General features: G+C 43.6%; 2 protein-coding genes across 18 annotated transcripts in view; one reads left to right on the top strand and one right to left on the bottom strand.

The window, feature by feature from the left end:
* LOC138744504 (catenin alpha-3-like) overlaps positions 1 to 25,163 on the bottom strand; it is a 1,801,283-nt gene that overhangs the window by 1,267,613 nt on the left and 508,507 nt on the right. The window lies entirely within an intron of this gene.
* The window catches only part of LOC138744505 (leucine-rich repeat transmembrane neuronal protein 3-like), a 318,566-nt gene that overhangs the window by 204,972 nt on the left and 88,431 nt on the right, over positions 1 to 25,163 (top strand). Inside the window, exon 3 of one of the 2 annotated variants that reach the window (XM_069900821.1) lies at positions 12,596 to 12,634. The exons of the other annotated variant lie outside the window; for it this stretch is intronic. Within the exon in view, the coding sequence (XP_069756922.1) occupies positions 12,596 to 12,619 (24 nt within the window). The 3' untranslated portion in view covers positions 12,620 to 12,634. Of the gene's footprint in view, positions 1 to 12,595; positions 12,635 to 25,163 lie in introns of those variants that run through there. 2 annotated transcript variants of the gene reach the window in all.

Raw genomic sequence — 25,163 nt, forward strand, 5'->3', positions numbered from 1 at the left:
ATGCAGGGGCAGGATACCCTTTAAATCGCCAGCTTGATGATTTAATGGTGGATCGACCCCCCCCCCCCCCGCAATTTAAAAGGTGCTTCTTCTAGCACCTTTGCCCCAGTATTGGCACCCTGGTCCCAAGGGGGCTACCCATGTGTTTCAGTTTAAAAGAGGCTATTGATATACACAACTACAAGGGGAAACTGGGTCCAGGAACTTGGCATGACTACACTCTCCCCATTGCTGGACATTGCTGTGTTTGGAGTAGATAAATAGTTGCTGGTGGAACTCAACAGCACAGACAGCGTGCAAGGGGAGAAATGGTCAGTCAACGTTTCAGGTCTGAATACTTTATGCAGGTTTTGGATGCTGTTTGACCTGTTGAGTTCCTCCAGCAATTCTTTGTCTGTTCAAGATTCTGGCATCTGCAGCATTTGTGTTTCTGCATTACTGTGTTGGGATCCTGGACCCAGGATTTTAGTGTGTATCCCCACCCTCCCCACTGGCTCAACTGAGAAACTAATGCACACCCAACCTACCTTTGGGAGCCGTGCCCGGCAAGTCAGGGTCATAACTGAGATGTGGAACTCAAGGGTTCGAGTGAATCTGACAGTAATATACTGTATATCTGATGGGACGGTGCTAGAGAACAAACCTGCAAGTGGTGCTACACTGCATGTACTGTAATGTTTTTCTTCATGGCAGAGGGGAATGAAGAAGCCTTGGCAAGTTGCTGCTTTGCATCTTGCGAATGGCACACAACAACCCTGGAAGAGGAGTGTTGAAAATCCATAATGTTTCTAGACAGTGGGCCTCTGTTACTTACTAAACTAGCAGCAATGGTAATAACGAAGACAATGGCATTTTCAAAAGCAATAATTTGTATTATTAATTATTAATAATATAGCACTTCTTACTTAACTCTAACAACCCCACTGTGTGTGTGTGTGTGTGTGTGTGTGAAAACCAAAGCCTGATTCTAAAGAGATGAATTACAGGAAGGATATCAACAAGGTAGAGAGAGTGCAGAGAAGATTTACGAAAGTGTTAGCTGGGTTTCAGCATCTAGATTACAAAGAAAGATTGAGCATATTAGGTCTTTATTCTTTGGAGCATAGAAGATTGAGAGGGGATTTGATAGAGGTATTTAAGATTATTAGGGGATAGATAGAGTTGATGTGGATAGGCTTTTTCCATTGAGGGTAGGAGAGATTGAAACAAGAGGTGATGAGTTAAGAGTTAAGGGGCAAAGGTTTAGAAGTAACATGAAGAGGAACTTCTTCACTCAGAGAGTGGTGGCTGTGTGGAATGAGCTTCCGGGAGAAGTAGTGGCAGCTGGGTCAATTTTGTCATTTAAGGAAAAATTGGATGTGTATATAGATGGGAGGGGAATGGAGGTTTATGAGCAGGGTGCAGGGAGGTGGGACTAGAGCAGAGGACTTCGTTCGGTGTGGACTAGAAGGGCAAAATTGGCCTGTTTCCGAGCTGTAATTGTTATATGATTTTAAAGTTCAGTCTCAGAAAGCTTTTGTGTTGAAACTCAATGTCTTTACTGTGTTCAGAAGAAATTATGGAGTAAGTGTGCAGCATCCGATTTACCATATATAACCATATATAACCACTTACAGCACAGAACAGGGCAGTTCAGCGCTACTAGTCCATGCCGTAACAAATCCCCACCCTCCTCGTCCCACTGACCAGCACCCGGTCCATACCCCTCCAGTCCTCTCCTCTCCATGTAACTATCCAGTCTTTCGTTAAATGTAACCAATGATCCCGCCTCAACCACATCTGCCGGAAGCTCATTCCACATCCCTACCACCCTTTGTGTAAAGAAATTTCCCCTCATGTTCCCCTTATAATTTTCCCCCTTCAATCTTTAACCATGCCCTCTAGTTTGAATCTCCCCCACTCTTAATTGAAAAAGCCTATCCACATTTACTCTCTGTCCCTTTTAAAATCTTAAACACCTCTATCAAGTCCCCCCTCAATCTTCTACGCTCCAGAGAAAAAAGCCCCAGTCTGCACAACCTTTCCCTGTAACTCAAACCTTGAAATCCTGTCAACAATCTCGTGAACCTTCTCTGCACACTCTCTATTTTGTTTATATCTTTCCTATAATTTGGTGACCAAAACTGTACACAGTACTCCAAATTTGGCCTCACCAATGCCTTGTACAATTTCATCATAACCTCCCTACTCTTGAATTCAATACTCCGATTTATGAAGGCCAACATTCCAAATGCTTTCTTCACCACACCATCTACCTGAGTATCAGCCTTGAGGGTACTATTTACCATCACTCCTAAATCCCTTTGTTGCTCTGCACATCTCAATAGCCTACCATTTAATGCATATGACCTATTTAGATTTGCCTTTCAAAAATGTAACACTTATCTGTATTAAATTCCATCAGCCATTTCTCAGCCCACACCTCCAGCCTTCCTAAATCACCTTTTAATCTACAGTAATCTTCCTCACTGACCACAACACCACCAATCTTTGCATCATCCGCAAACTTGCTTATCCAATTTTCCACCCCTACTTCCAGATCGTTAATATATATATATATATATATATATATATATGTCCCCCAAAGTTCCTCAACATGATTATCCAACTGCATGAAAACCAACAAGGTCGGGTCAGATACAGCAATGAGCTCTCTGAACCCTTCTCCATTAACAATGGCGTGAAGCAAGGCTGTGTTCTCGCACCAACCCTCTTTTCAATCTTCTTCAGCATGATGCTGAACCAAGCCATGAAAGACCCCAACAATGAAGACGCTGTTTACATCCGGTACCGCACGGATGGCAGTCTCTTCAATCTGAGGCGCCTGCAAGCTCACACCAAGACACAAGAGAAACTTGTCCGTGAACTACTCTTTGCAGACGATGCCGCTTTAGTTGCCCATTCAGAGTCAGCTCTTCAGCGCTTGACGTCCTGCTTTGCGGAAACTGCCAAAATGTTTGGCCTGGAAGTCAGCCTGAAGAAAACTGAGGTCCTCCATCAGCCAGCTCCCCACCATGACTACCAGCCCCCCCACATCTCCATCGGGCACACAAAACTCAAAACGGTCAACCAGTTTACCTATCTCGGCTACACCATTTCATCAGATGCAAGGATCGACAATGAGATAGACAACAGACTCGCCAAGGCAAATAGTGCCTTTGGAAGACTACACAAAAGAGTCTGGAAAAACAACCAACTGAAAAACCTCACAAAGATAAGCGTATACAGAGCCGTTGTCATACCCACACTCCTGTTCGGCTCTGAATCATGGGTCCTCTACCGGCATCACCTACGGCTCCTAGAACGCTTCCACCAGCGTTGTCTCCGCTCCATCCTCAACATCCATTGGAGCGCTTTCATCCTTAACGTCGAAGTACTTGAGATGGCAGAGGTCGACAGCATCGAGTCCACGCTGCTGAAGATCCAGCTGCGCTGGATGGGTCACGTCTCCAGAATGGAGGACCATCGCCTTCCCAAGATCGTGTTATATGGCGAGCTCTCCACTGGCCACCGTGACAGAGGTGCACCAAAGAAAAGGTACAAGGACTGCCTAAAGAAATCTCTTGGTGCCTGCCACATTGACCACCGCCAGTGGGCTGATATCACCTCAAACCGTGCATCTTGGCGCCTCACAGTTTGGCGGGCAGCAACCTCCTTTGAAGAAGACCGCAGAGCCCACCTCACTGACAAAAGGCAAAGGAGGAAAAACCCAACACCCAACCCCAACCAACCAATTTTCCCCTGCAGCCGCTGCAACCGTGTCTGCCTGTCCCGCATCGGACTTGTCAGCCACAAACGAGCCTGCAGCTGACGTGGACTTTTACCCCCTCCATAAATCTTCGTCCGTGAAGCCAAGCCAAAGATATATATATATATATATATACAAACAATAGTGGACCCAGGACCGATCCATGAGGAACTCTACTAGTCACCGGCCTCCAATTGAACAAACAATTTTCTACCACTACTCTCTGACACCTCCCATCCAACTATTGCTGAATCCATTTCACTACCTCCTTATTTATACATAATGCCTCCATCATTTTTCCTAACCTCCTGTGGGGAACTTTGTCAAAAGCTTTACTAAAGTCTAAATAGACAACATCCAGAGCTTTCCCTTCATCAACGTTTTTTGTAACCCCCTCAAAAAACTCCATCAGGTTTGTCAAGCATGATCTACCCCTGACAAAACCATGCTGATTACTCCCTATCAATCCCTATACCTCCAAATATTTGTAAATACCATCCCTCAGAACACTTTCCATCAACTTGCCCACCACAGACGTCAGACTCACGAGCCTACAATTCCCAGGTTTACATTTGGACCCCTTCTTAAACAGTGGAAACATATGCACCACCCTCCAATCCTTTGGCACTACCCCAATGGCCAGTGACATCCTAAATATCTCTGTTAATGGCCCCACTATCTGTCCACAAGCCTCCCTGAGTGTCCTTGGGAATATTTTGTCCGGTCCCGGAGATTTATCCACCTTTATCTTTTGTAACACAGCCACAGTTCAACACAGTTTTGATTTCTCAAAACTCTTTAATTTTTTATAGTGTGGTTTTCAGAGAATTGTTTTTTTCATATGAATGATCTGCTACAAATTCCCCTCTTTTGCATGGTGGTTTTGGAATCTGTATTTCACTCTATAAATCTGTCCTCTTTTCAAAGGGACAGTGAAGTGGCTATTTTCTTCAACGATGATTTCACAAACCGAGGCAAGGGCTGAGCAAAGTAACCATCTAAAAATGGTTATGTTTTAAATGCAATATTACTTTTGCATTCTCAAACAAAAGTGACCGTTTCCATGGACACAACGCGGGTGCCCCCTTTATCTTAAAGAGACAGTCGGAAGTCGTCTTCCATCAAAAGTCACTTATTCTGAGTTCTCCTTTGACCAGGAGTAACATGTAACAGTATCTTTCTTGGCTACTGTATCTTCAATCCTGTCTTCCCCACAGAATGGTCAACTTCTTCTTTTCAAAATGCTCTGTTTCAGTAATATGTTTCTCTGAAATGTCTCATCACATGACACATGACATCATTTCTGTCTTTGAAGTTCACAATGCCTTCTTCGAAAGTATGAACCTTGATCCAATGGACTTTGGCCTGTCTTCTGGCTATTGAATCAAAAGTCTGCTTTGTTTGAACAGGTACTTCTCCTTAGCAAATGCTATAGTTCTAGCAATTGAATTAAGCATTCAATTCTAATGTTTATTGCTCTGTTTATCCAGACACTTGGACTCTGAAAATGGCTTGCCATCTGCCATCTCAAAGAATTATGTACGTGTCTGTGTGTGACCCTGTATCCAATCCACAAAATAACTTTACTAAGATATATAATATCTTAACTTCAAAGATTAATATTAGCATAAATCTGTCACACCCTCCCCCAGTGTGAAGGAAGTAGCACATATCAGGTAGATTCATTCCTGAATTGAGCTCCATAGATAAAGGAAGGACTTTGGGATATTGGAAAAGCCTCGCTCACCAAAAACAACTTGTACTTATGATCATTAGCATGGCAACATTTTCCAAAATATTTCATGAAGATGTGCCGCAGACCAAATCATGCACAAAAGGACAATTGGAGGACCATGAAGTGTTCAGAGAACAGGAAGATTATGAACGATTACTTGCTTGCGTGGTACAAAGGGGGGATTTCAAAAGAGAATATTTAAATTTAGTTACTGCTCAACCAGAGCCTAATATAGATTTTAAAAAAAAACACAAAAAGAATAAATGTTTGAGGCAGAACAAAGGTGTAAAGGTTAGATGATCTCAAGTTTCAAAGAACAGAATGTGGAAGGTGGAAGTTGTGGCACCATCAATGACACTCGCAGACATGAAGCAAGCAGTCAAAGGCTATATTAATCAGAAAACCTTGGCATGCCTCTACATGCTAGTGGCTCACGTCCAAGGCTGGTATGAGAGAGGAGACTAGGGATCTTACGGGGAGGAGCTACAGGTGCAGAAGGCAAACCAGCCTGCCCAGCCCAGTGAGGTCATGCTTGCAGTACCACGTTCCACCACAGAAATAGGGAATTTTCAAAGAAGCAAAGATGTGGTAGTTTCAGCCACAGATAAGCTGAGTCTGAAGAAAAATGAGGTATTGTTACAGAGGTAAAAGCTCTGAACATCAAGAGGTCACAAAATTCCTAGTCTAGTTTTGGGCAGTTAGCAAAATGAGCGATCAAATCACTTATAGGGGAACAAGATTCAAAGACCCAGAACTCATAATTGCATTGAGGATATTTCTATTCATCCAGTAAGACAAGTAGTCTGATCATTTGGAGAAAGTGAAAGGATTGAGAAATCTGATGGTGAGACAGGGCTGGGTACCTTCAGCATCCATGTGAATATTTATGCTGTGCTTTCTGAGACTCCAGCTTCGTATTGATCAGCCATTCTCAATGGGGGCCATACTGCTACCCCCCTGGGGACCACAGCACATTTAAAGGGGGTGCAAGGTCTGAAAGCATAAAATAATTTTTATGTTTTTCATGTAGTCAGTAGGAGTATGGAGGAAACCAACTAAACCTGACCACTGCACAGGGAAAGGGACTGTAAATCGAGCAGAGTCCTCATGGGGCCCATAGCCAAAATAATGGTTGAGTATGGCTGGTGCAGATAAGAATGCAGGAGGGAGACAAGGATAGCTCCTCGGTAAGAATGAAAACATGGCATGAGTAGCCAAATGGAACGATTCTTTTTTGACCATCAGCTCAGAGGAAGACCAGAGTGCATCCAGCCAGAAGCCCTGCCCTACTTTCTTGGCCATTGCATCAATGTGGATAGACCAGGAGAAATTCACCACCCCCCCCCCCCCCAGGAACTTAAAGTGGACACTATTTCCACCTCAGCTGGTGTGGACTAGGGAGTGAGTTGGTAGAGTAAGATTGAAGAAAGGAAGAATTTGGCAAGGCGAGGTAAATTAAGGGTTATTTTACTGTGAAGTGACCTGATGCTAACAGTTTTGAAGATGTCGGTGATCTGGAATCAAGCACAATAATTGGCCACATTGTTAGTTTCATTCAAGTTTCTGGTCAGTATTGTTTGCCAATACCTTTCGATATCAGGGGAGTGACCATTTGCAGTGAGCATTAGTGAAATAAAATTCACACTCTTATTTTCATAACAAATGCAGACAGTTGTTAATATTGCTTTATTTTATGTCGATATCTGTTCTGTTTATGCTCCAGGCAAGAGTAAGTAAAAACAAATCCAATCAGAGAAATTAGTTTGGAACCTCTTCCTCAACGTTAAATCAAAAAAAAAATCGTGGAACATTGATTTCATTTTAATGTGGCTTTGCTTACGCTGAGAAAATGCAAAGGATATTAATGGCTACGTTTACATAAAATTTGTCTGCCGTTAATCAAATTATAAATACGATTGGCCTTATAATAATGTTTCAACATGGTACTGTTTTTTTTTTCAAAAAATGTACAAATTGAGCATTCCTGAAGATGACAGATGGCTGTGTGAGGAAAATAAGATTAAAAAAAGGGAAATTTAAACAATTGGCAGAAGGACTTGATTTAGAAAACAAACATATACTGAGTAACAGTGGTTATGACTTCATGAAATGTGGATCATGATTAGTCGCACATTTACCTTCAAGGTATCATTAGTGAGCAATTGAGCACCTATCCATAATACTGGCATCCAACACTGCGAAGGCAAGCAATGTCTAAAACCCCCGAAGGTCACTTGTGCAGTGGAGAGTAAGAGGATCTATCCACATTACGGCCAGTTGGACTCTGGTTTTAGCAGAAGGATCTAACCCTGCTTGAGACATTCAGAAATGTTTCCAACATCTACAAGGTACAAGCCAATGGTGTAATGGAATATTATCCACAGACCTGGAATAATTTCCACAGAGCTATGAATCGACCCAGGACAAAGCATCACTCTTGTCTGGCACCCTGTCCACTCACCTTAATATTTGATGGGCCATAGTGGCTGCAGAGTGCACCGTCCGCAAAATGCTCTGCAATTGCTCACCTTCATAAATGTGTGAGCTTTACTAACAAGGGCAGCAGGTGCATGGAAACCCAGGTTCCTCTCCAAGTCGCACATTATCCCAGTATGAAAATACATTACAAGTCTTTCACCATCATTGGGTCTAAATCTTGGAGGGAACAGGTGGTGCCATGGAGAACTATAACAAACAGGTAATAAATACTGGCCTTGACGGCGACCGTATATCACAAAAAAAATGAGTAAGTGGTAAAGACAAAATCCAATTCCATGAAAATTTGTCATATCCAATCCAGTAAAGGGCACTGGCACTGTGGTTAGCAACAGAATCTAACTGCCTGAAGGTTAGTATTGTTGTGGTGACCAATGGATTCTCAACTCGGGAAGGTCTTCCTTCAGTAATAATCAGGCATGGACAAATGGCCACAGCAGAGTACATGAGATGGCTGGGAAGATGAAGATCAAATCAGTCTGAAAGTGGAACTGCAAACACAGAAGGCATAGACAACAGAAGCTGACTGCAGTTATATCCACCTTATCTTTGATAATGGATTTAGTGGAAAGGTGGGAAGGGAAATGAAACCTCATAACTGAAGACCTTTTATTTCGATGGTGACTAAAGAAGTTAATATTGGACCGGATGGTGGTTTTCCTCCCTGGTGCCAGGGTCCGAGATGTTGCTGCTCGTGTCCCAGATATCCTAAAGTGGGAGGGACAGGAGCCAGAGGTCGTGGTACATGTAGGTACCAATGACATAGGGAGAATTAGAGAAGAGGTCCTAAAAACTGAGTACAGGCAGTTAGGTAGGGAGTTAAAAAGAAGGACCGCAAAGGAGGTAATCTCTGGATTACTCCCTGTGCCACGTGACAGTGTGAATAGAAATAGAATGAGGTGGAGGATTAACACGTGGCTGAAGGAGTGGAGTAAGGGGCAGGGTTTTAAGTTTCTGGATAACTGGGATATTTTTTGGGGGAGATGTGACCTGTACAGTAAGGAAGGGTTACACTTAAATCCCAGGGGGACCAGAATCCTGGCAGAGGTATTTGCTAGGGCTACTCAGGATCCTTTAAACTAGAATGGTTGGGGGGAGGGAACAAAATAGTACAGAGCAGTAAGGAGAAGGTTAGAATGCAAACAAAGAAAGTTTGTAGTAAGTATTTGAATATGGATGGGCAGGTGATAGAGAAGGGAAATGCTCTGGAAGAAGATGAAGGACAATTGGCAGGAAAAGTAAATAATGTTGTTCTTAAAGCTGAGGGAAAACAGGGATTAAAAATTGGGAAATCCCTGAAATTCATATATTTTAATGCCAGGAGTATTGTAAAAAAGGTGGAAGAGCTGAAGGTGTGGATTGATACTTGGAAGTATGATGTGGTAGCGATTAGTGAGACATGGTTGCAGGAGGGATGTGATTGGCAACTGAATATCCCTGGGTTTCGTTGTTTTAGGTGTGATAGAGTCGGAGGGGCAAGAGGAGGTGGGGTTGCATTGTTTGTCAGGGAAAATATTACAGCGGTGCCTAGGAAGGATAGATTAGAGGGCACATCCACGGAGGCCATTTGGGTGGAACTGAGGAGTAGGAAAGGAGAGGTTACACTTGTAGGGGTGTATTATAGACCACCCCGAGGGGACCGAGACCTAGTTGAGCAAATCTGTAGGGAGATAGTAGATATTTGTGATAAGCACAGGGTTGTAATTATGGGAGATTTTAATTTTCCACATATAGATTGGGAAACACATTCTGTGAAAGGACTGGATGGGTTAGAGTTTGTGAAATGTGTGCAAGATAGTTTTTTACAACAATATGTAGAGGTGCCGACCAGAGAAGGAGCAGTGTTAGATCTACTGTTGGCAAATGGGATGGGTCAAGTGACGGAGGTTAGTGTTGGCGAGCACTTCGGGTCCAGTGATCATAATGCCATCAGCTTCAATGTCATTATGGAAAGAGAGAAATCAGGGCCAAGGATTGAGGTTTTTGATTGGGGAAAAGCTAGATTTGAGGAGATGCGAAAGGACTTGCAGGGTGTGCATTGGGACAATTTGTTTTATGGGCAGGATGTAGTAGAGAGATGGAAGTCTTTTAAAGATCAGATTTTGAGAGTGCAAAAGCTTTATGTTCCTGTTAGGTTAAAAGGAGGGGAAAAAGGTTTGAGAGAGCCGTGGTTTTCAAGGAATATTGGAAACTTGGTTCGAAGAAAAAGGGAGGCGTACATTAGATATAAGAAGCATGGAGTTAAGGAAATGTTTGAAAGATACATTGAATGTAAGAGGAATCTTAAGAGAGGAATTAGGAAAGCTAAAAGAAGGTACAAGAAAACTATGGCAAGCAGGGTGAAAACTAATCCAAAAGAGTTCTACAAATATGTTAATGGTAAGAGGAAAGCTAGAGACAAAATTAGTCCCTTAGAAAATCAGAGTGGAAAACTGTGTGTGGAGCCTAGAGAAATGGGGGAGATATTGAACAGTTTCTTTTCTTCGGTATTCACTAAGGAGAAGGATATTGGGAGATGTGAGATAAAAAAAGCAAATTGGGTAAATATGGGGAATATAGAGATTACAAAAGGTGTAGTTTTCAGGCTTTTGAAGAATATAAAGGTGGATAAGTCTCCGGGACCAGACGGGATCTTCCCCAGGACATTGAGAGAAGTGAAGGAGGAAATAGCAGAGGCTCTGGTGGTAATTTTCCAAATGTCATTAGATATGGGGATAGTGCCGGAGGATTGGCGCATTGCGAATGTGGTTCCGTTATTTAAAAAGGGTTCAAGGAGGAAGCCTGGCAACTATCGGCCTGTAAGTTTGACGTCTGTGGTAGGTAAATTAATGGAGAAAATTCTTAGAGATAGTACTTATAAACATCTGGATAGACAGGGTCTGATCAGGAGCACTCAACATGGATTTGTGGGAGGAAGGTCATGTTTGACCAATCTGATTGAATTTTTTGAAGAGGTGACTAGGAATGTGGATGAGGGTAGCGCAGTGGATGTTGTCTATATGGACTTCAGTAAGGCCTTCGATAAGGTACCACATGGAAGGTTAGTTAGGAAGGTGCAGTCTTTAGGTATAAATTTTAAGATAGTCAAATGGATTGAACATTGGCTGAAAGGGAGAGGCCAGAGAGTGGTAGTGGACAATTGTCTGGCAGGTTGGAGGCCGGTGACCAGTGGTGTGCCTCAAGGATCTGTATTGGGCCCATTGTTGTTCGTTATATACATTAATGATCTAGATGATGGGGTGGTGAATTGGATTAGTAAATATGCAGACGATACTAAGATAGGTGGAATAGTGGATAATGAAGAAGGTTTTCAAGGATTGCAGAGGGATTTGGGCTGCTTAGAAAAGTGGGCTGAAAAATGGCAGATGGAATTTAATGCTGATAAGTGTGAGGTGCTTCATTTTGGTAAGAAGAATCAGAATAGGACATATGTGGTAAATGGGAGAGCATTGAGGAATACAGAAGAGCAGAAAGATTTAGGAGTAACGGTACATCGTTCACTGAAGGTAGAAACTCACGTGAATAGGGTGGTGAAGAAGGCTCTTAGTATGCTGGCCTTTATCAATCATTGCATGGAATATAGGAGTTGGGAGGTGATGTTGAGATTGTATAAGACATTGGTGCGGCCTAATTTGGAGTTCTGTGTGCAGTTCTGGTCGCCTAATTATAGGAAGGATATAAACAGAGTGGAGAGAGTGCAGAGAAGGTTTACCAGAATGTTGCCTGGGTTTAAGCATCTGGAGTATGGGGAGAGATTGGACAGATTGGGTCTTTATTCTTTGGAGCGTAGAAGGTTGAGAGGGGATTTGATAGAAGTATTTAAGATTATGAAAGGGATAGACAGAATGGATGTGGATAGACTATTTCCGTTAAGAGGAGGAAAGATTAAAACAAGAGGACATGAGTTAAGAATTAAGGGGCAGAGGTTTAGAGGTAACATGAGGGGGAACTTCTTTACTCAGAGAGTGGTAGCCATGTGGAATGATCTTCCGGGAGAAATAGTGGCGGCGGAGTCAATTGTATTATTTAAGAAAAGGTTGGACAGGTATATGGATGAGAAGAAGATGGAGGGTTATGGGCATTGTGCAGGGAGGTGGGACTAGAAAGAGGTGTTTGGTTCGGTGTGGACTAGAAGGGCCTAATGGCCTGTTTCCGTGCTGTAATTGTTATATTATTATTATTATTATCTGTTATATTAATCATACATGGATTCTTTAATCCAAAAAAGAAAGTTAGGGGTGTCAGGTGTCCAGGCAAGGTAGTCCTGAGAATTTTAATCAACTCTTACAATGCTCATTTCCCATCCATCTTCAAGTGTTGTGTCCTCCACCTGAGGTCCTGCCAGTCCCACAGCTGTACTATGTTACTGAAGAAGTTCACTCTCTGTAACATTGTTCCTGGGGCAGAGTACAACTCACTGAATCATCTACAGAACTCAGCCCATTGCATCCTTCACAGCCTGCCATGGACCCAACACTACATCCATGAATTTGCCACTTGAAATTGTTCAAGTCATGGCCAAACAGCTTTCCTTTCTGGATGTGATTCACAATGCTTTGATTAAAATCTCCAAATTCCTGCACTGAGTTCAAATTTCTGTCCTCATCTTTCTCAAGGGACTCTCTACAACATCCAGATGAGCGGCTTAGAGCACAGAAAGCCAATTGAAGTCATACTGGTAAGACCTGCTGGTTCTGTGAACTTGCTACATAAGACAGATGGCTCCATTATATGCAATAGCTTGACTTGAAGAATTGCACATTTTTAAGACAGTGGCTGTCCAATGCAGTTAAATAATGGCTGTACCAATGAAGCCCATGTTCTTAAGATGAATAAAAGAACAATATTGACATATCAGCAGTACCCTGCTTGATACGAGGCAATCAGAATTTGCTAAGGATACAGGGAGGCTGGTTGAGTGCAGGAGCTTGAAGTGGATGCTAGTTCTTCCCTTGTGTCAATTCAGATTTCTTTCATCCTGGTCTGACAGGAAGTGAGTTGTTTCCGGCCCTGAGCATTGATTTAAATTTCTCCACATTCGGAGGCCATAAGATTAATGAGGTTGAGACTTTGACACTGACGTGGTCAGACAAAAATAGATCAGCTAAGAAGTAGCTTGAAGGATCAGGTAGGTTAGAGGCTCTGGGCTTGTGCATTGGTAATGTTTGGTGAACTGGAAAGTGAACAAGCCTCCAAATAGAGTTTCATTACATTTGGTGCCTATGTTTATTGTCATTTCCTTTTAATAAGCATAAATCAATAAATGACAAAAAAAAAGTCAGGCAACACAGACAAGTGCGACAGACTAGCTTTGTTCCAGGGTCTAATGGAACCTCTCACAATGCACCTCAAGAACCAAGTCCTACTTCAGAAGTACAAAATTGCTGCTTAACAGGCAGGGAATGATGTAGTCATCTTTCACCTGAGGTTTTAAACGTGTCCTGTCAGGCATTGATAAAAAAATCCCTTGGCACAAATTGAAAGCGGTCTCCCTGAGGGCTAGGCCTATAATCTCACTAAATCCAGCTATTATCTCATTGCTGTTCACGAGAGCCTGCTGGGTACAATTTAGCATCATGTTTCCTAATTACAGCCTGACTGCAATTTCAAAATACTTCATTGCTGTAGAGCTTTTGTTGACATTCTGGGTGTTGAAGCATTTTTTTGCTTCATTCAGAAATGGACCCAAAGCTTCTGCAAATGGGATTAAACAACAGTAAGTGGGAACCTGCTGATAGTTAATTGTTTCATATTTGTAGGGCTTCTATCTTGAAAATAGAAGACAAGTTTTTGGCCATGTTCAAACGAATCGTCAAGTTTTATACTGGGATGGATGCACAATAGAATCATGAAATCGAGTTTGATGCGCAACAGTGAATTGATTGTGAATTAGAAGTGGGCATGGTGATAGTAAGTCTCTATCCCAGGAATAGATGAAAGAAATGGCCAGAAATCAATATATTATGATGGAAGCAGAAAGTTTGATTTAGACTTGATAGTTTACGGAGGTACAGAAGATTGAAAGCCACCTATAACCTCAGCTGTAGGATGGCATGAAGGCACCAGTAAATCCCAAATACTAAACTGCCTTGGAATAGAAGAGGGAAGATGAGTATCAGTTGCATTAGCCGGCAGTATATGACATTGCTCCACCTTGTGTTTATAAGATCTGCCTGTCAGTTAAGGTTGACTGGGTTAGCGCCTCGTATAATTTCACAGCAACCCATGAAATTAGCGATAGGACCGCCACCCCTCATGTCTGATGAATAAATGAGCTGTGTCCCTTATGTATATTTATCATGATTAAAAATACAACTGTGATTATTATCTAAATTATGGAAAATACACAATAAAGTACCCATTAAAATGAGCTGAAGCTGAAAGGGAACTGGACTGTGACAGGGAGCAGCTCGGACAAGCTCTGGTGAGATTTGCAAACGCAGTTAGATATAAATCAAATGATGTGTATCGATTGACCCCACACTGAGTGCCATGTCATGAATTTCAATTGCAGACTAGTGTTTATCACCCTGCCTGACCAAAGGTACAGGATGTGAGAGAATGCATTCACAAGTGGCACATTTTATTTAAAATTCTGTGATAAGAAATTTCACAGTTGAATCAAAAGTGCAGGCTAACTTCTGCCACCTCTTCCAGTGTGGGACATTATTTGCCAGAGGATTACTGCCTTGCCTCCATTTCCACCCTCAGAGTCTCATCTTGTCGATTTGCTTCATAAGTATCATTTTAGAACCAAATCTACAACCTGGAGCAGTGGTTCTCAACCTTTTTCTTTCCACTCACATACCACTTTAAGTATTCCCTATGCCATGGGTGCTCTGTGATTAGTAGAAGGGATTACTCAAGGTGGTATGTGAGTGGAAAGAAAAAGTTTGTAAACCACTATTTTAATCGTCCCTCATTGACTCATTATGTGCACGGTTTCAGAACTGCAAAGGAAATGGGCCAATGACCATTTTTCTCAAGTATAATATTTCAGTAACAATTGGGTTAATTGTGATTCTCAACCTTCCCTTCCTACTTACAGACCACATTAAGCCATCCCTTACTAATCACAGAGCACGGATGGCATAGAGATTACTTAAAGTGGTCTGTGAGTGGAAAGAAAAAGGTTGAGAACCACTGACCTAGTCTTCACCTGTTCTGGGGAGATATTCTGTGTTGGTGTCCATTGGGAAAACAGAAACTCTGTAACAGGGAGAGGCTTTGGATTACATTTTTTCCCTGTGTGATGAGATATGTGAGAGCACACAATCCAAACTCAAGCTGATTTTTTCCAAATTCAGGAATCTTCATCGCATTAGAGCCTTTGAAAAAATCTTGTTAAATATTGATCACAGATCATTTTCAACAATGCTATTGGTCAATATTAATCAGGAAAATAGGGACATGCCCTTGAAGAGGGAACTTATATATCTCGATATGACACTGAAGGGGGCCATTGGGGTTTATCCAATCAATGCCAGCTCATAAAACAATCCTCCAAACCTCTCAGTCCACTAATTTTCTCTATAACCAAGTCCCCTCCACTCTGCCGTCAACTCTTTTCACATTCTCTCATCCACCTATATCACATTCATAGGAGCCAATTAACCGACCAACCAGCACATCTTTGGAAATGTGGGAGGAAATCAGAGGGCTGAGGGAAACAGGTCTCGCAGTGACTGCACTGCTCTCTCTATAGAGATGTTAACTGCCTAGGAAGTACTAGCAGGTAGCTAAACATGGCAAGAGTTTGGTAAAGCCCACCTCTCTCTAAAACCTTTAGTCTTCACATGTTCTTTAACCAACCTGTTACTCTCTTAGGTTTCTCACACTGGGTTCCCTGTTTTCCGGTAATATTGTGTGTGTGTGTGTGTGTGTGTGTGTGTATGTGGGGTAAGGGTGTATGTGTGTGTGTGTGTGTGTGTGTGTGTGTGTGTGTGTGTGTGTGTGTGTGTGTGTGTGTGTGTGTGTGTGGGAGGGGTATATTTATGGGTATGTGTGTATGTAGTAGGAGAGGAGTGTATGTATGGGTGTGTGTAGAGGGGGGCAGGATGTGTATGGGTGTGTGTGGGTTTGTGGGTGTTGTGAATGTGTGGTGTGGTGTGCATGGATGTTTGTGGGTTTGTGTGTGTGTGGATAGGTTTTGGTGTGTTTATGTGTGTAGGTGTGTGTGGTGGGGGGAAGGGGGTGTGTTTGTGTGTGTGTGTGTGTGTGTGCGTGTGTGTGTGTGTGTTTCATGGGGGGAGGGGGCAGGATGTGTTTGAGTCTGTGTGGGTTGGTGTTTTTATGTGTGTGTGTGGTGGGGGAAGGGAATGTGTATGGGTGTGTGTGTGTGTGTGTGTGTGTGTGTGTGTGGGGTAAGGGTGTATGTATGTGTGTGTGTGTGTGTGTGTGTGTGTGTGTGTGTGGTGGGGGAGGGGTATATTTATGGGTATGTGTGTATGTAGTAGGAGAGGAGTGTATTTATGGGTGTGTGTAGAGGGGGGCAAGATGTGTATGGGTGTGTGTGGGTTTGTGGGTGTTGTGAATGTGTGGTGTGGTGTGCATGGGTGTTTGTGGGTTTGTGTGTGTGTGGATAGGTTTTGGTGTGTATATGTGTGTAGGTGTGTGTGGTGGGGGGAAGGGGGTGTGTTTGTGTGTGTGTGTGTGCGTGTGTGTGTGTGTGTGTGTGTTTCATGGGGGGAGGGGGCAGGATGTGTTTGAGTCTGTGTGGGTTGGTGTTTTTATGTGTGTGTGTGGTGGGGGAAGGGAATGTGTATGGGTGTGTGTGTGTGTGTGTGTGTGTGGTGCGGGGAGGGGTGTTTGTATGTGTTAAATGCTAATCCTCAGTGAAACCTTTCACTTCTGATGAAGAATCACAGACAATGCTGGACTCCCTGTAAGAGTTTTCAATATTTCTTACTTTGTTTCTGTTGTGACAGGCCAGTCGACAAAATTGCTCCCTCGCCATCGTACTGATCCCTTTGAGTATGTGCTTCTTCTGACAGGACACTAGTATTCTCTGCTGAACACTTGCTGCCCTTCTATCAGGCAACAGTATCAGTGCCATCACGCCCTTGATTCCAGACTTTTATTTCCATTGCTCGGATCCTCTGGACCTGGCCTAGATAACCAGAATCCCACCCACTGTGTCTGCACTCACCAAGGCTCAGGCCTGAAATGTTGCTAATATATCTTCACCTCCCATGGACATTGTAAGACCTGCTCCAGCATTTCCGTGTTTTATTTTCAACAGACATGACTATGTGAGTCATTAAAAGTTATTCTTTTATTTAATACATTTGGTTAAAAGTACATTAAAACACTTTGATACTTGACATCATTCATGACTTGAATAGTAGAGAGACTCAAAGAGATAAATTGCTCAATTCTGCTCCTACATCTTATGGCTTTAAATCATTTAACCAAAATGAAATATTTTTACACAAGTTCTGAGGCCAAGAATCGCCAGCATAATGCCTGAGGCTTCTCATCCCAAACTTGCTCAGCTCTCTCGTGGGATCCGGCTGGCAATTAACTTTAGACATGTGGCACGATAACAGGCCATTTTGGCCCATGAGTCTGTGCCACCCAATTTACACCCCACTAACCTACGCCCCCGGTATGTTTCGAACGGTGGGAGGAAACCGGGGCCCCTGGGAAACCCCACGCAGACACGGGGAGATGGTACAAACTCCTTACAGGATTTGTACCCAGGACTGGCCTTGATCGTTGGCACCGTAAAGGCGTCGCTCCAACCACAACGTCAACTTTGCCGCCCTTTATCCCCTGCGTGATGCTGAGGATTTCCAGGACCGAACTCAGCAGTTGGACTGTCTGGGGAATCCGGTGATGGAGGATAACAGATGTGGTCCCAGAGATAGGAATGATGCTGGGACATGGATTACCTGAAAGACTGGATGCTGCACACAGAATGATATAATGTGCTTTCCCTCTCTGCTGGACCCTTACTCGCATGTCAAAATACCAGTTCCACATCAGCTCCGAAATCTCTTTCCCTGCTGCTGGTCCATCAAGCCTTCCTGCTGCTGCCTGGCTGATCCCCAGTGTTGTCTGCCCACATCAATATCTTGCTTCCATCAATCAGGTGGATTTGGGATTTGAAAGATTGCTCAGGGTCAATGGCAGCTCCCCTCCTACCAGGGCAGCATAAAGGAAATATAACTTCACATGAGAAAGGAAGTTACATTCACTTCAAACTCCTGGTCTGCTCTGATGCAGCAGACCCTTGAGCATGAGGCACAGTGGAACTCAATGCAGCATCAACTCCCTGCTCCTGCATGGGGTTCCATGGACTTGTGTTGACATCAACCCCTGCTCTGATGAGGCTGCCCTTGGCATGCATCTTCTACTTTCCCTGCTCACCAAAAATAGAACACATCATTTCCCAGATCCAAAGCTTCTTCCCTATCCAAGACCCCCAATTCCTTTATTATCATGTACACAAGAGGCACTGTTTCCTTCCTTTTGCTCACCCTGAGAGATGCTACTCATCCAGCACTGCCATCAGGACAAGCAAGAGAGTCAATAAGAGCCCCTCCAGAGACATTGAGTGTCTGTGAAACCCCCTGCTTCCTATTGCCAACAAACTACATGACCTCCGGTCCAGTCCAACAAGTGAGCCTGCACATGAAGGATCCCAGGCACCCTCCTTCGGTTCCTGGTTCTGAGCCCCTGATGCGATGAGGAAGCGGTAGAACCCTGCAGAGGATGGTGACTGACAGGTCTCTTCTTCCCCAACACCCCCCACCCCCCGACCCCACCAGGTCCACCCCAGCACCTGTGCTGACGTTACAGCTGTCGTACCTCAAACTCAAATCCTCGGTGCCCCACCAGACCCACGAGGGTCTGTATCGAACTATTGAATGTCTGAGCCTCCTCCTGCTGGATGAAGCAGTTATCGCTGTGGCCCTGGCAATTGCTTTCCATCAGTGAGTATAATAAAAATAGCCAATCTCTTCACTGTTTATGTGGGATCTGCTGCTGCTGCTACATTCCCTGCATTAACACGGAGACCAAAAGAAGCTCAATGTAACGCTCCGTTTGATATCTCAGCATAATGGAGGTATCTTCTGATTTGTCAACATGAAGTTCCAGTCAAGTTGAAACACAGAAGAATCCACAGATCAACCTCTAAAAATATCTTTAAACCAAACAAGATGCCAAACCCAGCCTACAGATGAGAAAACGGCGAACAAAGTTCTGCACAGAGCTGTGACTGAAACAGGGAAAAATAGAGAACTGCAGACAGAACATAGAAAAACCATAGGGACAGGTCCTTCAGCCCACAAATTCTGAACCTTCCTCTGCTAGTTCGTGATCATATCCCCTCCCCCACCACAACAAAATGGCAGCGCTGGTGGGGATGCTGAAGCACCAGGTGCTGCTGCTGGTGCGGGCCCAGGAGAGTGAGGAGGAGAGACACACTGTGCCTCCACAGGCTACTACCACACAGTCCTAATGCCGAAGGCCTGTACAGTGGTCTGCTCCCAAGATGGAGATGCCTGCGCTGGGCAGCGTACCACGAGGGATTGCAAACTTCAGTGGAGCAGCGGATTGGCGCAGGGCTCAAGAAACAGGGAGAACCTCACCCATTGAGAAGGAGAAGCCTGGGAGATGACCCTCGCGGCAGCAGGTCGGCGAAGGGCTTAACAGCTGAATGACCCACACAGGCCAAGTGTTTCTGGCGACTTGTAGTCGAAGGACTCACTCAGGCTGTGGGCTGCTGGAGACCAGCCCATGGGATCATGGTATAGGAACCAGGATTCTAAAGGGTGTTGAGGGCAAGAAGGGCTCCCGAAGGGTCTCGGGTGCACAACGTTTTCTGATTGTACCGGAGGCTTGGGTCTGAAGCTCAGGTTGCCAACGGTTTGAACTAGAATCTGTGTGGCTGCAGGGGCTGGAGGAGTGCTGGAGACAAGACTCTCTTTTACTTCTCTTTCTCCTATTGTTAGGGCGCTGGGCAATGCTAATAGCGACTTTTTGTTTGTCTTATGGGCATAAAAATGCTGAAGTTTATCACACATGATGCATTTTTCAAGTATTATTACATGACAATAAAAGGAACCTTTAACCATTAACCATTCTCTGGAAATTCACGACTATCGAAAAGCCTAAGGGGCGTTGCTACTCTGTGAAAATTACCTTGTCCAGATCATCTCCTTTAAATGATGCAGCCCTCCCCCACCCTCCACAATCTTAAGTGGTGGCATGGTTGGTGTAGCAGTTAGCACAACACTTTTACAGTCCCAGGAATCGGGACCAAGGTTCGAATCCCGTGCTGTCTGTAAGGAGTGTGGTGATACCACCACTGGACTGTCTGTGATTGGCTCCACCTGTCTGCATTTCTACCTGCCGACTGCAGGGGTGACCCACTGTACTTGCAGGGAGGTAACCTGGGAGGCTGGCTCCACCTACACCCTGCCAATCACCGGCCCCACACAAAGGCTCACGCCGGCCCTTGTGTAAATAGTAGAGCACATGGAGCCAGAAGGGATACTGAACCTTGTGTGCAAATTTTAAGCTAATTGAAGCCTGTAGAACAGCCTTCATAGTTTGAGCTTTTTTGTTCGCACTGCAGCGCATCACAAGGAGTTTGTATGTTCTCCCTGTGTCTCCATGCGTTTTTTCCGAGGCTCTGGTTTCCTCCCACCATTCAAAACGTACTGGGGATATAGGTTAATGAAGTGGAAATTGGGTGGCACAGACTCGTAGGCCAAAATGGCCTGTTACCGTGTTATATATATGTCTAAATTTAAATGTAAATACACATCCTCAGATCCTGGCTGCCTAGGCTATTTGTGCCTTTGATAATTTTATAAACTTCTATCTGATTTTCAGTCAACTTCCAACTCTTCAGTAAAAAAACAACCCAAGTTTGTCCAACTTTCCTTCTATCCCGCTCATATCCTCTCATTCAGGCAGCAACATGGAAGCCCCCACATCCTTCCAGTAATGGGGGCGGCCAGGATTGCACACATTACTTCAAGTGCAGCCTATCCAGTGTTTCATCCAGCTGCAATGTGATTTCCGTACTCTTATGCTCAATTCCCCACCTCTTCTTTACCCTCCCCTCCCTTTCTACTTGTGTGGCTGCTTTTAGCAAGCTATGCACTTGGCCCTCAGGTCCCTCTGTGCATCAGTGTTGAAATTTTGAGCATACCAAGAAGAGCTGAAGAAACTCAGCAGGTCAGGCAGCATGGAGAGAATTGAACGACTACATTTATTCAGCATTAGGATCATTCTTAGAGTGAAACACAATACGCTGCAGGCACTGTGACTTTAGTAAAAACACCGAAATGCTGGAGGAACTCAACTGGTCTTTTCAGCATCCATAGGAGACAAAAATATATTGCCGACATTTCCCTGAGCTCTTCTTCAAGGGAAAAGAGTATTTCTTTTATTTCAGTTTTCCAATACTTAATGAACATTTCAGATGAATACGGTATTTATACCTCCTTCAGGACATCCTTCACCCTACCAGTCTCACTTCTTTCCTTGTCCAATCATTACCTTCTACCCTGGGATATTCCTTTCTTTTTATCCCCTCCTTCCTCTGCACATTTTATTTCTACGTTTTCCATTTTTGATTAAAAAAAGATCGTCCGCCTTCCATTAGCTAGATTTTTCTCTTCACAAATGCTGCCTTGCCAGTTGAGTGTCCCCCAGAATGAAATAACGGACACTTTGACTGAGTAAAGACATCTGCAGTTGGAATCATACATACCTGCAAGATAACGCAGGCCTGTGTTTTTCAACCTTCCGCATAAAGGAAAACATCTCCAGCTCTGGCATTAATTTATATTTATGATTTTAAAAATCTCACCCTTCAGCCAACTCATCTAGGGAAAATAAATCCAGCAATGTTTATTCTTTCTCACTTCTTAAAATTATTGGGCTCGCCCGAAAGGACATCTCCGAGCAGGTCTAAACAATGTCACAATAAACACCACGTTGGCAGATTTATCAGGAAAGCAACATGGCTTTGCAGGTAGCTACTAAGTATTGGTAGCAAGTCCAAAAGGATGGGCAAATGTATTTGAACAGATGGCAATGACTGTGGTTTTATTGCCTTGCTCTGTCATTGAATTCTGTTATGTTGTGTTGATTTTCTTTCTGTTGTACCGTTCATTCTTTCAGCTAGCTTTGTCAAGATCCATATGATGTGCTTCTTACATAACCCTGTCAGTCAATCTTATCAACTCCTACTTCATTCTGTCACTTATCTCATGGTGCCACACACATCTATCATTCAGCTGTGCCAGCTGTCATCTCCCCACGTTACGACCACAGTTCCACTTCTATGTCACACCCCTTCACGACACATCTCTGACATCAACCGCATGATTAGATTTTGTTTTTATCCCTTCGCTCTGTGGCCTTGTTAAATGTAGAGATTTGTTTTCGTGCTTTTGACAGTTCAATACGAAGCTTCAAATTAATCTTTGCTATCTCAAATTCATCTGAATGTCCTTGCTCCGTTGACTCATTCCTCTGCTCTTTGCTTTTCTGTTCAGTTTGCTGAATTTTCTTCCGAACTATCAACTCTATTTATGTGCGAATAAGATCTCCGGCAGCTGGAAATGTAACCTAAAAAACTGAAATTCAGGGAATTTTCACCGCAACCCAGTCAACATTTGTGGAGGGGAAATAACAAGTCAGCATACCTCTGATTGAGGAAGCGGAAGGAAACATGAAATAACCGCACACCCGATGCATTATCCTCCAGCACTTGGGCCAACCAGCACGATCCCTCCACCAGCTGCATCTTCTCCTCCCCATTCCTATCTGACCTGATCCACCCTTCCCTCCCCACCCACCATAGGGGCACTTGCACTGCCATCGAGAAAATCCAAAACCCATCCCAACATCCACATCAACCTCATCCACTGTTCTCGAGCTACTCGGTGTGGCTGCCTCTACATCGGAGAGTCCTATGCAGATTGGGTAGTAGCTTCGCTGAATGCAGGCTCAGCACTGAGGGGGCATCCACGGGCATTGCCCCATTAAACGAGGTGCTGTTCCACCCCAACACAGTTGCGGCTATGGGTGGCCATCAGACCCGCCCCCACCCCCCTCCCCACATCACTAACATCTAGCTTGATGCATGCTGGCAACTCTCCACCCACCCCCTGCCATGTCGCTAGCTTGTGTCAAGCATCAGTAGCATCTATTGTCGCTTGATGCAATGAAAGGAGTGCCCTCATCTCCTATGTGGGAGGGGCGGATGACGTTAACGATAGGTAGGTCCAGGCATCCAATAGCACACCCCCCCTCCCCGTGGACAAGTAGATCCTGGCATCCAATAGCACCTCCCCACCCCATTGAACGAACCCCTCGCTAACACACTAATGCCCCCCTCTAATCATGGACTGCTCCAACAGTACAAGAAGATGGTCTGCACTCTTAAAACATCACAATTTTATTGTCTATAATTGTATTTATTGTCCCTTTTTAATGCAATTATGTATACTATTGAGCTTTTTTTAAAAAATAAGGAATCTGTTCAGCTGCAGCAAGTAAGAATTTTGGTGCTTATGTACATTGCACAATGTGTATGACAATAAATTCATTATTATGATATCTCTATTTGTTTTTAATTTGGTGATTTGGACCTTCCAGCCCCTGGTGCCTAAATACACCCATTAACCTACAAACCCCAGAGGTTTATGGACAGTGGGAGGAAACACACATGGTCAGGGGAAGAACATACAAACTCCTTACAGACATTTCTGGATTCAAACCCACGTCACTGGCACTGTAATAGCATTGCGCTAACCGTGTCCCCCTAATTATCTTTCTCCATGTTATATTATTTCTCATCAGTCTTTGGATGATAGGAACGTTTAATTTATTGTATGAAAGCTCAGTTTTGCAGTTTTGTGGCCTCTTATTTCTAAAGTTCTGCTACCAGTTCACGAGCTTGACCACACAGGGAAAATGAGTTCTTCCAGCCTGATTAAATCACCTTTTCAAAAGTTCCATAAGAAGAAACCTTGATAATCTTATTGGAACATTACCAAAACAAAAACGTTCAGTGACCTGCTGAGTAAGAGATTCGGATACTTCTCCAGCTTATTTATAGAAAAATAATACATGCCCAAATGTCAGATCACTATGGAGAGCACATGGTAAATTAATCATTCTTCATCTCATCTCCTCTTCCACATTTGAAGCCATATTATTGAACAGATTTGGAATCCGCAAAGCCTGAGATTGAGAATGTGACTCCATGGGTTGGTTTTGTGTTTTGAGAGCAATAAATGCCAAATCTAATCATTTTAAAAAGCAGAAGTAGTCTGTGGTGTGTGCCCAACTTCAATAATTCACAAAGGAACAAAGCTTGGAGCTGATGTTCATTGAGATTGGAAACCCATTGTCTGTTGGTTTGCTCATCATCATGGAGACATTGGGGGAGGGAGAATGTGGGTTGGGGAAACAGGGGGGAAGGGAGAGCATCCCTTAGATACATTCTGTGTGAATCATTGCCCTGGAAACATACAGGAGAATCGCGCAACCTTGCAATGTGCAATTAGCTGCCACAGACTGGATGATCAGCTTTGAGATATGCAAAGGCCTCTCGTGTATTTTGATTGTGCTAGCATTCGGCACTCTACACTGATAAGAAGTGCTTTTTTTGCATTGAACTGGACAGGCTTCATTCCCTGATGTAAATATAATCCCCAGCAAACATGACTCACCAAATACAGGCTTCCAGTTTTGTACAGCTTGATAACCATGCAAGTCTACTGGAACTCATTTGCACATCTACCAGTTCTGAACAATGGGCTTCTCGCAATCTAGAACATTCCATTACCAATGAAAAATTGCATTATTCATCACATTTATCAGTTGAGGCATTGGCCAGTTTATTTTCAGTCTACTGGCGAATGCAGCCCTGAAACTTGTGCCTGAACAAAATTATCTTCCATGTTCACGTGCAAGAACATGTGAAGGTAATTCATTTATTTTGCAAGGATTGTGGTCAAAAGTTATGACAAATATGTAATATATACGCTAATTTAAACAGTGTTGTATATCCTTTGTGAAAAGGGGTACTTGTGGTAAAAATCAATCATTATAACATCATGAGAGATATTGATAAGGGAGTTAGTCAGAATCTTTTTTTTGGAGGTAAAAGTATCATATACTAAAGGACATATGTTTAAGGTGGTGGTG

Source organism: Narcine bancroftii, chromosome 10 (assembly GCF_036971445.1).
Source record: "Narcine bancroftii isolate sNarBan1 chromosome 10, sNarBan1.hap1, whole genome shotgun sequence".
NCBI classification, from domain to species: Eukaryota; Metazoa; Chordata; class Chondrichthyes; order Torpediniformes; family Narcinidae; genus Narcine; species Narcine bancroftii.